At 37.7% G+C, this 12531-nt stretch overlaps 1 protein-coding gene across 3 annotated transcripts in view; it reads right to left on the bottom strand.

Annotated features, from left to right (window-relative positions):
• SLIT3 (slit guidance ligand 3) overlaps nucleotides 1-12531 on the bottom strand; it is a 433663-nt gene that overhangs the window by 65902 nt on the left and 355230 nt on the right. For all 3 annotated transcript variants that reach the window (XM_072348011.1, XM_072348012.1, XM_072348010.1), the window contains 4 exons: nucleotides 12237-12308; nucleotides 11985-12056; nucleotides 7268-7339; nucleotides 2635-2798 (listed from right to left, as the gene is read on the bottom strand). In XM_072348011.1, coding sequence (XP_072204112.1) covers nucleotides 2635-2798; nucleotides 7268-7339; nucleotides 11985-12056; nucleotides 12237-12308 — 380 coding nt within the window. The remainder of the gene's footprint in view (nucleotides 1-2634; nucleotides 2799-7267; nucleotides 7340-11984; nucleotides 12057-12236; nucleotides 12309-12531) is intronic.

Below are 12531 nucleotides of genomic sequence, written 5' to 3'. Positions count from 1 at the left end.
TCCTAGCACTTAAGTAGTTCATTAGTTTGCCCTTGGGGATTTGGTTTATAAATTCATACAGCAAAATGCCCTCAGCCTAGCACATTCCTTTCCTCTACTGCATCACTAAGAGGGCAATTTAATAAAAAGCAGAGATGGGTTTGCATGACTTCCATACTACATGCTTTTATTTTCTTGGCTCTGCTGAGATGCAACCTTCTGCTCAGTCACACACAAAAAATGTGATTTTAACAAGCGTTTGTTAAACTACTTACATATATATATATACAAATTTAAAAGTTACTGGAGGCCACAGAGGATATCTGTGCACAACCTTTATACAAGCATCTCGAGGTCCTGAGCTCAGTGCAGGATGACACCTGCAGCAAAGACACAGGCATTTCTGAGGCGAGGGACACTTCAGCACCTCCTGAGCCCCATTTGAGCAATGCTGGGGAAAGGACTGAATATACACAGGCAGAAGCATGGCCACATTGTTGGACAATCTGTGTTATCCCACAGATAGAGTCATTTTGCTGCCACAGGCTCATGCCACAGCTACAGCTTAGCAATTGTTAGTGAGAGAGCCATGCAGCTGCAGTATGAACCGAGGCTGCACCATCCCTGTCATGGGGCACAGGGTAAATGTCTCCAGGCCAAGGGTAAATGTGTGCTTCATGCTGTAATAAATTCTGTCACTTTACCACTAATGAACATCACTGGTGTTCCAATGGAACAGCATGAGGAGTACAATCCTAAATGTACACATGGGAAATAGGCTCAGCTAACGTCACATTACAAAATCATGCATTGCTTTTCAAAATATATGAATGGTGTTGAAAAAGGGTGAATTTTACCAGGGTGCTGAGCTTTTTGGAGTATACTGAAACTCATTCAGACCATCAACATCTGCCTGTCCAAAGACCACCTCTGAAACAACACGTTTTTCTCCTTTTCTATTCAGATAAAGTCAGCTATGGAGACAAAGGCCTAGGCTGGTAGAAGGCCCCACAGCTTTCTGGTGGACCTAATATTTATATAGAAACGATACAGCTGCTTTAACAGTAAGAATCATGGCCTCACTTACCTCCTGCATGTTTTGTTTAGAGAGAAAGTGAATCTAATTACTGATACATGACAGTTTCTAAATGAAAAATTCACTGGCCTTCGCCTTTTGCATTTAAACTTCAGACTCTGTTTCACACAATCATTTTCTATGTTTGACTTTGTGTGAACAAGTAAATTATTTGTTATTTTTAACATTTAGAGAATAACTGCACTTTGCATTTTAGGGACCATTATAAAGGCTGCAGTTCTGGTAATTGTAGTCTAAGTTCTGATAGTTTTGAGACTGACATTTCAAAGTAATTAAATTATAAGTATACAGTTATTAAAAATACATCTAAAAGGCCATAAAATTGACCTCAGGCTTGGCAATCTGTGATCCAATCCCACTAGTGGATAGGAAGATTCTGAAGTTACTTTGACTATGACTTGGTTTGTTCCACCATCGTCTGTTATGGGGATACTTCAACTTTCCTCTGAAGTAATCAGTGTTAATCAATGTTGGCAATACACACCGGATTGATGGCCTGTGGGACAGTAAGAAAATACCTTCCTGCTCTGCTCTGTGCTGGAGCATCCTCACATCGAGCACTGCAATGCAATCTGAGTGCCACAGCACAAGGACATAAAGCTAACAGAGAGCAGCCCAAGGAGGGCAGTGAAGATGTGAAAGGGTCAGTGGGCACTGTGTGTGAGGAGCAGCCGGGTGTATTGGGTTTGCACAGCTCAGAGAGGAACAGACTGAAGGTCTGGGTGGTCCTGTGTGGAGGCAGTGGCTGCACTCGATGGGCACTGTGTGTCCCTTCCAGCTCAGCATACTCTGTGATTCTCTGGTATTCATGCACTTGGCAGCAACCTGAGCAAACCTCCAAAGCTCCCTTTACAATAAGAATATACGGGTCTTACCTACCCTACATTCAGCAATATACTATTTACTTTCTTCACACAAAAATGTACTCCTTATCTTTTACTGACTGCTCCCTAATGCACAGTAATCCTGTCCATGACTACACCTAATTGCTAACAGCTGTCCCTCAGTGCTCTCCTGAACATAAACTAAATTCAGACATTGAAGATTTTCCATTAAACATGGTTTCTGATATAGAGATGGTGAGGACATAAAGTTGTTTGTGTAGCTTCAAATAAAAATAGAATTTGGTAAATATTTGCTTTCCACGTGAATTCTCAGTTTTCAAAAGTATGTACATAAAAACCAGAAAGGTCTATATTTTAAAATGTCCCTTATTTTACCAAAGTTGCCTGGGGTAGGTAGAAGGCCAACAAAAGTTTATTTGTTCAACTAAGTCACAATATCCTCTATGCTAATTTGCTCCTACATAATCTGGTGCCAACAGCAGCAATACTAATTCTTCAGAACTTTGCTGTTTCTCCTTCCCATGGTGCAGTTAACTGAACTCTGTGGAAAAAACACTTCAAAACACAACTTGAATGCAATCTGATGGTTCAGTAAATGAAAGCCAAGCAACTCCTCCCAGACTCACTTTAATGCCAAGCAGCTTGCAAGAGTATAAAAATGAAGAGCTGTATACTAGGAAAAGCAATAGGAAACAACAGTTTGCTTGCACCTACCTTTGCACTGGAAGTGGTGAGTTGGTGTTGTAAGCAGCAGCCTGTCCACCATAGCTTCTGGCCCACTGCAGCGTGCTATTCCTGGCTCTTTGTACCCTGCCTTCACCCACTCAGAAAGCCAGCGGAGGTTGCAGTCACAGTGTAAAGGGTTGGTACCTAGAGCCCTAGTAGTGAAAAACCAAACAAACAGCAGTTATCTGGGTTTGCAATTAAAGATAACATCCCTTATCTCAATGAAGTACATTTTACTCTTCGACCTGAATGCTTTATTTCAAAATGTGTGAAACAAATCTCCTGAATATTCAGAACGTCTCCTAGAATTATCTCCGCAGTATTCTTCCTCCTCTTTCTTTCTTTCCATCATTAGTTACAGAGGTTGTATAAATACTTAACAACAAATCTCCTTTTCGTATAATAAATCACTTTTTCAAAAACTTGTGCTGGTTTCACAGAATCTTCCTGATTGGTTTCCTTTTAACTCTTTGGCCTTTAGGAAACAGTGAACTGTGTTACTTAGTTTGGATCTGATGACTCATTAGATGAGTCACGCATATAAAGGATACCCCTATTTCCAAAGCTGGTGTTTGTGAAGCTTGTTTACAGCAGGTTAACCCATCTCTTGAGTGACGCCGCATAGCTGAAGCAGATGCATTCAAATAGTGCAATTGTAGTTCACAAAACCTTTTCCTTTCTTTTCTTTTCTTTTCTTTTCTTTTCTTTTCTTTTCTTTTCTTTTCTTTTCTTTTCTTTTCTTTTCTTTTCTTTTCTTTTCTTTTCTTTTCTTTTCTCTTCTCTTCTCTTCTCTTCTCTTCTCTTCTCTTCTCTTCTCTTCTCTTCTCTTCTCTTCTTTTCTTTTCTTTTCTTTTCTTTTCTTTTCTTTTCTTTTCTTTTCTTTTCTTTTCTTTTCTTTTCTTTTCTTTTCTTTTCTTTTCTTTTCTTTTCTTTTCTTTTCTTTTCTTTTCTTTTCTTTTCTTCTCTTCTCTTCTCTTTTCTTCTCTTTTCTTCTCTCTTCTTTTTTTTTCCCCAAAAGAATCAAAACACAAAAACCCTTTCCCTTAAATTCAGGTGCTGTCTTGACCCATTTAGACCACTTCTTTCTCAAGTGTCATTTTAAGTAGTGTGTCAATGATACACAAAGGTCAGACTTTAAAAAAATCAGTCTAGAAACTATTAATTTCTGGATGTGTGAAGAAATGTATGCTGGAAGACTGCATTCATTTTGCTGAAAGGCTTTAACTGTGCAACACCTCAACTGCAATGGGAAAATAATTAACTAAATACTTACAGATCAGCATGTGGAAAAGATACTTAAGAAACCAATAATTCAAACTGCGTTTTAGACTTTACATATGTTAAAAACAATATTTAACGTGGTATTTAAAACATAATCTTCTTTCAAATAAAAATATCAGACAGGATATTACGATAAAAACCTCGGTAAATTTGTTGATACATTTCTATTGGAATGACTAATGAACCCACTGTGCCCTCGACAGATTCATAATGAAGGTTCATAGGTTCAAACTCTGTCTAGGGCTCATTCATCAAAATTAAATGTGTACTAAAGCACAGTATTAAAAAATATCTATCCATTCCTTCTGTGATTCTACTGCTTACAATGGGAAAAAAACTACTCATTTGACTTTTTGACCCTGTAACTGTGATCAACTGGCTCACTTGTCCAAGGTCAAACAAAATACAGCAGTGAAATTTGGACCTAGAAATTAACTTCAGCATTGAGCAACTGCGATATATAAAACAGGAGTGGGAGGATAACTGAAGGCCAGTTACCTGTGTTAATTAATCTTCATAAAGTACACTAGAAATAATGTTGCCCTGTAGTCACTAGAGCTGATTACCAATAACATTATTGTCCAGCTACAGAAATTATCACTTGTATCTTTCTGTTCACTCATTTTATTTTCCCATATCTCAGATCGGTTGTGAATTACTGTATTCTCACTCATGCGCTCTGACATATGCACTCTATTTCTTTGCCCACTATCCCACACTATTTGAAGAAGGTAAAAATATCTCGTGCTGTAACAAAGCATCTCTAGCAGCATTTTTAAAACGTGGTGCAAGTATTTCTGTTCAGCCAACTTTTTTTTGGAGATAACTTACAAAACTTATAATAAATTCAACTAAAATCTGCGGGCTGGAGTGTCACTCTTACAAAGAAAGGTTGAATGAGCTGGGCTTGTTTAGCTTGGAGAAGAGATGGCTCCAGGGAGACCTCATTGTGGCCTTACAGTACTTGAGGGGAGCTTATAAAGCTCCCACTTTATATGATCCCATAGTGACAGGACAAGGGTGACTGCCTTTAAGCTGTGTATATATATGGACAGAGATGAGAGGACAGTATATGTGGGAACAGACCTAACTGAGCAGTTCTCAGTTTTGCCCTGGCAGATTTTGAGTTCTTTTTAGATTTTAATATACACGATTCTTCACTTATGCTTTACCATTTTTATCATTACCCTGGACTACACAAATTAGCAGAGTCATGGCTTAAATAGACAACTAATTATGTGATTCAAGTAAATAGAGTTGTAAATTCATCACAACAGTGTATGGTAATATCACATATTAACTTTTTTATGTCTTTAGCGAGGTTTATGTTGCAGTTTGTCATAACATCTACATTCTGATAATATATTTACAATATAAGGGAAATTCAGTGGTTATCTTCTCCTAAGCTTTAAACAGCCCTGGAAAAAGTAATTTAAGTGTCTAGATGTCAGTTTTGTTCTTCCAATTGCCAATCATTTCAAATCTACTACAAAAGACTGACCAAACTGATATTTCTGTCTCTGCTAGAAAAATATCCAGCTTGGTAACCTAGTAGTCAGCTTCATATCTGTCCTACCCACAGCCATAAAGATACATTTAAAATCAGGTTTTGTTCTGGAGTTACAAATTTGATGAGTAGCAGCTTCTCATACCACCTAAAAGTTATTCCAAGCATGTGCTTTCTACTCAAAGATCTAGCTATCAGGAGAACTCAAAAACAATTTATTTGCTAATCTCTATGACTTTGTTTGAATAAGCACAGCCTTTTCTGGCTTGTAAAAAGCCGAACATCTAGCAAGATCACTGCGGCTGCTGAAAGTTGCAGATGATCACACCGCATCCTCTTTAAGAAACTGGAGAGCACAGTTGTCCTGTAAAATTAAATTGTTCAGCCGTGCAAATTACACCCCAGACAGGTCTTATTTATTTTATGGATCCTATTTATTACTGTTCATTTGTGTTTTGTGTGTTTTACATTTCTGGCAGCACATACATCTAAACAGACAGACTGCAGTGACTGCATTGGGCCAAAATGGTTTTTATCGCTCCCCAAGGTTTCCTGGTTTACCCAGGAAAATTGTGTCTGCACTTCATTTAAAGTGAACCCAGAGGAAAGTCCAAACAAATGGGGCACAATGTGTTTATCTCATGCATTCTAAAAATACCCTCAGAAGCCAGACTCCCCGCATGGAAGGTGTTGCTGCATTCCAAAAGGTGATTCAGGGCTTCAGCTCTGTCAGACTTTCACTTCAAAACAACACAGAAAACAACTTTACTGTGCTGGGAGCATGAGAATGAAATACACCTTGTGCAAGTTGAGTATTTTCTTTGACTAAAATGCCAAGGTGTAAGTCCAAAACAGAGAGGTTATTTCTCAGTTGCAGCTGAAACTCCCTAAGTTGTTCATATATTATTTCTGTCTGTACCAATCTGAGATATGTTTATTCTTCTTTGTCTACAAAAAGACTGAGATAGAAAACTTAGTACAGAAATCACAGCCCAAGGACAAATTTGTTATCCAGTAAATATTTGCGTTTTGCACATTTTCTGAATAACAGTGCTGTTGTGTTCAGTAAGTTTTCTGGAAGGAATGCTGAAAGTTTAAGAAACAGATAAAAAATTATACACATGCACACACACCATGTGTAATATCACACATTATCTCAGCGAACATCTTCTGCTCGCTATTTTGGCACTCCAAAACTCCAGGTTTGTTTCGTAACTATTACAGCTGTTTGTCTTTTACAGTTCTTTCATCAACTGAATTGCGTTTAAAAAGATCCCTGGCCTCCACTAATCCAAATCGTCTCTTGAAATACCCGAAACTTTTAATAGCTTTTAATTATTCTGTACAATTTATCAGTACTGGTACTGTGATTTGACCTGTTTCCCTATGATTAAATATATACTTTCTGAGGTAGTGATTCATCAAATTCATATACTGACAACGTTTCAGTATGCAAAACTTGTGACACTTATTAAGCACTGTATTCACATTTGCTTAATATTTGCACTTTGTGGGAGGTTTCCTGTCTCTGTCTCAGACCATAACACACTCTGCATTTCACTTAGACAACGCTGAAAGAAAACCTTAAACACAAAGTCCACAGAAGAGGAAACTGTCACATTTGCTCATTTGGTTTTCCTTAAGAAAATATTTTGGTACCTGATAACAACAGGTTCTTATATTTATTTTATTTCCTTTGAACATTGGCTCTGTGAATATCCAGAGGAGAATATGGAAAGTGCGCAGGAAGAACAGAATTGCTATACAGTCTTAAATTTGTAATAATCTGTAGTGTTTAGAAAGTCTGAAACTCAAGGACACAGAAGTACTTACAGATGGGACAGGGATATCAGGTCGTTGAATGAACCTTCAGGAACACTGGAAATATCATTCCCGTGGAGCGTCCTAGAAGAGTGGAGAAGCAGGAAGGTATCAAACCACAGTGAGATCTGCTCCTCAGAAGTGAGAGAACTGGTGCTTAAGAATGATACTTAATTTTCCTTCCCTGTGAGTTTCTACAAGCTTCACAACTCACAAAGCTTCCATGCTGCTTCTAGATGTTGATGTTTATAACAATGATACGATCAGAACTGTTGGGTACCAATGTTTTAAATTAAAAAGGTGATACACTATGCTATTAAAAGAAGTATATTGATGACAGGCAGACCCTCACATACAGACCTGTAATTCTTTTATAGAATCCCATTTTCTGGAAACACAAAGAAAACAGAAGAGGGAAAATAAGAAATGCAAGAGTTAAATTAAGTATTGACTAATATTGATTAACTCTATAGAGAGAGCAAGGGTCCATCAGGCAAATATACCTGCACTTTCACGTTCTAGTTTTTCATTCTTACAGTTGGAAATACCTTCTTATTTTTTGTGCGGTATTTTAAAAATGTGTTTGATGAATGTATTTATATTACCAGTGAAAATACTTGGAATTTTTGTATGGGGCGTGAAACTGCAAAAACTGCAGCACAGTTGCCCTGCTGGGATTTTTCTTACAGTTCTTGACATGAGAATACCAAAAGCTCCCCTTTCCATCATCCTGAATTTCTTCTAAGCAGATCTAGCTTGGCTATTATTAGTAATGCTTGGTGTGTGCAAGTAAGGATGGATTTCCAAGTAATTCATCCAAACGGGAACAAGAAGGATGTGACGTTCCACAAAGGAACAGAGAGAAGAACTTCACTTTATCTTCACATAGTATCAGTTGTCTTTATTCTGTGAATGCATGTATTTGCCTTTCTAAACAAAATGTCCTGGAATCACTTTCCAAGAGAAGCTTAAGAATGACAAAGTCATTTATCTGTAAGAAAGTAAAAAACATCAAAAACATAAGCCCATGTTTAATGAAGGGCTTCGCTACATACCTCAAACACTGAGGTATGTTCCATGGATGCCACCGACTGCATTTTAATGAAAAAATGATGTCAGCAATACCTCCACCCATACAGCTAAAAGGAAATGATAAATGCTAAAAGCCATAAGAACCTCAGTATAAAATGGTGACAGGAGAATTCGGCAGAACAATGATTTTTTTTCCTGTTGGATCAACGACACAAACATACTTTTATAGCAAAATTCTTCCTGAGCAAAAGCCTGATTAAAATCCTGAACATTTGGAAAGTTAAAGCACATGCATGCATGCATTCACCCCCAAAGGCACAACTTCCAGTTATCTCCTTGTCTAAACATCGGTAAACAATAAGAGAGTGAATGCTAAGGTGATGGTGGTCTCCTTTCAGAACGCAGTAACAGAACACCCAAATTCCTCAAACAAAAACTTTCTTCTTCATGTAATCTAATTTATTTCTGAGTCTTGGGATAAAGGAATCAACTAAGCATATCCTTATGGGTTTCTGTTTTGGTTTGTTCTTTGTTTGTTCTTTAAAAAAAAACAACACAACAGCAACAACAAACCCCTCAGCTGCCCCCCAGTCCTATTCCCAACCTGTTGTCTGCTAACATTAGGTAACTATAAACACACTTTTTAGTAAAGAACGACCTACTCTTTAAAGACAGTAATTTGGCTACAAGCTTGGCTGAACTTGCAGAATAGCTACAAACAGTCATTCTGTGATGCAAAAAAACCCAAACAACAACAACAAAAGGCAATTAATATTCCTCTTAGGTCAACTCAGTGCAACATCCAATACAGAAGTATATTGCAAAAATTGGTGCCAAAGTTTTGTCTGAAGAGTATGTGCAGCAGCTTTCTTATCACATATATTACTGTGTTTGTGTGAGCTCTGAACTACAGCACTTTTCTAAATAAATGTGAGCTCTTGACCTCCAGTAAACAATCCATCATTTTTCAGTAAAACTGGAACATCTCATTTTAGTAGAATATTTTGTAGCTCATTTAGAAATTTTTCCATGAATACAACATGGAAAATTGCTTCGTGATCTGATAAAGTACTTCTATTTCTGGACTTTCCCTCCTAATTAAATGGGGACAAAATGCTGTAAGTTACAACACTGTCAAACAATAAAAATAATCAGTGCACGACAACCGGAAAGGTTCTAACATTTATAATTCCCTTCTTTCAATCTCTCAGCTTTTAAAACCTATTAATATTAAGCTTCTTTAGTTTTGGATAAGAAAACCACAAATTTTCATTGCAATAGTTTTGGATGAAAAAAATCCTCTGATATAAACTTTTCATTTTGAAAAAAAACAAGATTATAAAGATTTAAGATGATGAAATTGCTCCTCAGCAAACTCTGGCTGCCATTATGGATCAGCCAGGCAAAGACTGAAGACCTGATTATGTAAACACTCATATATATTCAGGCTTAAACATAAACATTTTGACTCTGCCCTTTTCTCAACTGGGCCTGTGCTCAAAAGTGTAAGAGACAGAGGGCAGAACCTGATTTCTGTCAGAGATCAGTTTCATCATACCTCTATGATTAGTCTGATTTTCAAACATGTATTTACTTTACTTACTACAGAGAGTCAAGAAGTAAAGAAAACATGAGGAATTTGGAAGACACTGAAATCTGTATGAGAAGGTCATGTTAACTTTCAAAGGCAAGCACTGCCAAAGGTAATGAGATATCTATATTCTTTTTATTAAAAAAAAAATAATAATAATAAAATAAGATGTGAAAATTGTATTGCTGATGTTTGCTCTTCTACATTCTTTTGAGAATATGGATAATAAATAACTGACAGTAACAGATTGCACGCTATCACTCGGAAGCCCATTTTCCCCCTGGAGAATTGATTTTTAATAACAATGTAGATGACATGTGGCAAAAGTTGTAGCTGATACCAGAGTTTTGTAGGCCATAATAAATCAAATCAATCTGGAGGCAAATGCAATGAGCATTCAGAGATTCCCATTCAGGCTTCATTTCACTCATGCTCCTCTGTGCAAGACAAGGAGGGCTTTTCCCTTGGAGAAGGAAGATATTTTGCAATTTGATTAGTAGATCACTTAAGAAAGCCAAAAGATTACAGCTGATACTCAAAATAATGCCCTTTGTTTCTGTCCATATGTGGTCTGCAAGAGTAGAAGTGAAAAGATAAACTGTAGTTATTGGAAAGAGTGACACAGGGTATATCTACACTCCAATTTGTTGTAGAGAATCCCTTTAATCAAGCTAGCTTGCATATCAGATGCAAGCCAGAAGACAGCTCCATATGGAATGATTTATTTGGCCATGAAACTGAATATGTTCATATGTGGCTGAATTTCAGGATTCACGTAACAGTTCAATTGTGACCATCCTATTGCAGTCATAGAAATCAGAGTCCCAAGCCAAACTTAAAACAACAAATCCAAATCACGTATCTTTCTTGTTTTTAATAATGAAAGCTGCTAATCTTGAAAATTAGGAAGCTGAAACCTAGATAAGTATTTTACCACAGTATAGGAGCTCTGCTGGGCACTGCCCTATATTCTACAGTTTATATACTGCCCCTATATTCTATGGTTGTGGTACCTCCCATGTTGACAGCTTGATTCCACACTTTGGGATTCAATGCACAGCAACCACTGCTCTTTAATTTCACAAAAGCTTCTATATGTAAATGAAACCTAACTTAAAAAAAGAAAACATGAAGTTTCAAAGCACTTGGGACATACCATTCAACTCCTCTGTCTTGGCCATATGTGGCGTTCAAATCCTTCACCTCTGGCACTCTGAATTAACCTCATCACAGGTGAGCTATGTAATTTTTTTGCTTCCAGGTTATCATTCAAGGAATGACAACTCACTTGTTCTGCTGGGCAGTGGGGAGGATGGTGGTTTCTCCACCTTGTCCTGACACCTGTGCATGGTGTCACACAGCCACATGAAGAACCAAGCAAAGTGAACTCAGGGTGAGCTTCTACTGGGCAGATGGGGACTTCAGTAAAAAACAAACAGCAGCAAGAGTTATTCTAGCAGATACCTAAGAAAAGCATTGGAGGGCTGCTTTCTGTAAGGAACAGGACCATAGCCAACACTCGGACCATGGGAAGAAGATAACTTTCAGAGGAGACTGTAAGCAAATTGCTCAGTCCACAAAAAGCTGATGAATGAAGCTATGCTAGAAAAGAAGAGTAAAAGATCTCCACAGAAAGAAACCACACATGGTGGACATTTCGGAACATACCCACACTCCTGTCACCGTGACGTGAAACTTCCTCCACTAGCATCTGCTCTTGCATCTAATGTAAGCTTACACTCTCAAACATGATTGCTTCTCATAGGCAAGAGAAGTGAGATACCCGAACACTTTTGAAGTAGGAGATACAGACTCTATGCAGCCTCTTGGAGGCCTGCTTTCATGGTAGTTTTTTGTCCCTGACCTATCAGAGAAAAGTCATTCATCCTGCAAAAATGTAACTGCTTCTTTTCAAGGTTTAGTGTTCACCTGTTCTAGTCATTACTGGACATATTGCACCTAAGTACGAGTACACTGAAGCTAATTGCATGAAAATATTTATGACTACTGAATCAAGTGAAAGCCATCTGCTCATTAAAAACCTCCCAGCCATCAACAGCATCCTAATAAGCTGCAACCCAGATGCACTGAAGAAGTGATACTTACAGCACTCTAAGAGACCTCAGCCCATTGAACGCGTGGACTGGAATGCACCGAAGTCTGTTGTAGCTCAAGATGCTGTGAGAACGAGAGAACACGGTTACAACACTGTATTTTCTTTGATTATTCCACTGTTACTTCAACAACAAATAAGCATGCAAAGCCATTTGCTTGAGTCACAAAGTACAGACTAAATGTTTAACATCTAAAATGGTGTCTGAAAAGCAATTCAAATTTCAGAAACGTTGGGCTACTTACAGTGTTGATAACTGGGTCATGTTGCTGAAGGTATAATTGGCCAATACACTTATGCTGTTGTTGCTCAAATCACTGAAGGAATACATAAAGAAAATATCATTTATATGTATGACTTTAGAAATTAGTCTTCTTTAGAGGCTACCTAATAAGTGCACAGCAAAATGATCGAGGCAATTGAGAAGTCCCATGTTAGCAAATGATACAGTATTTTCTAACTGACTTTGACTAAGCTCTAAAAGCAAGTCACATCAGAACATTTTCTAAACAAAAGCCTTGGACTTTTAAGTAAGGAATA

Source organism: Excalfactoria chinensis, chromosome 13 (assembly GCF_039878825.1).
Source record: "Excalfactoria chinensis isolate bCotChi1 chromosome 13, bCotChi1.hap2, whole genome shotgun sequence".
In the NCBI taxonomy this organism is placed as follows: Eukaryota; Metazoa; Chordata; class Aves; order Galliformes; family Phasianidae; genus Excalfactoria; species Excalfactoria chinensis.
The sequence above is the reverse complement of the archived record's forward strand: the minus strand, read 5'-3'. Positions and strand labels throughout refer to the sequence as shown.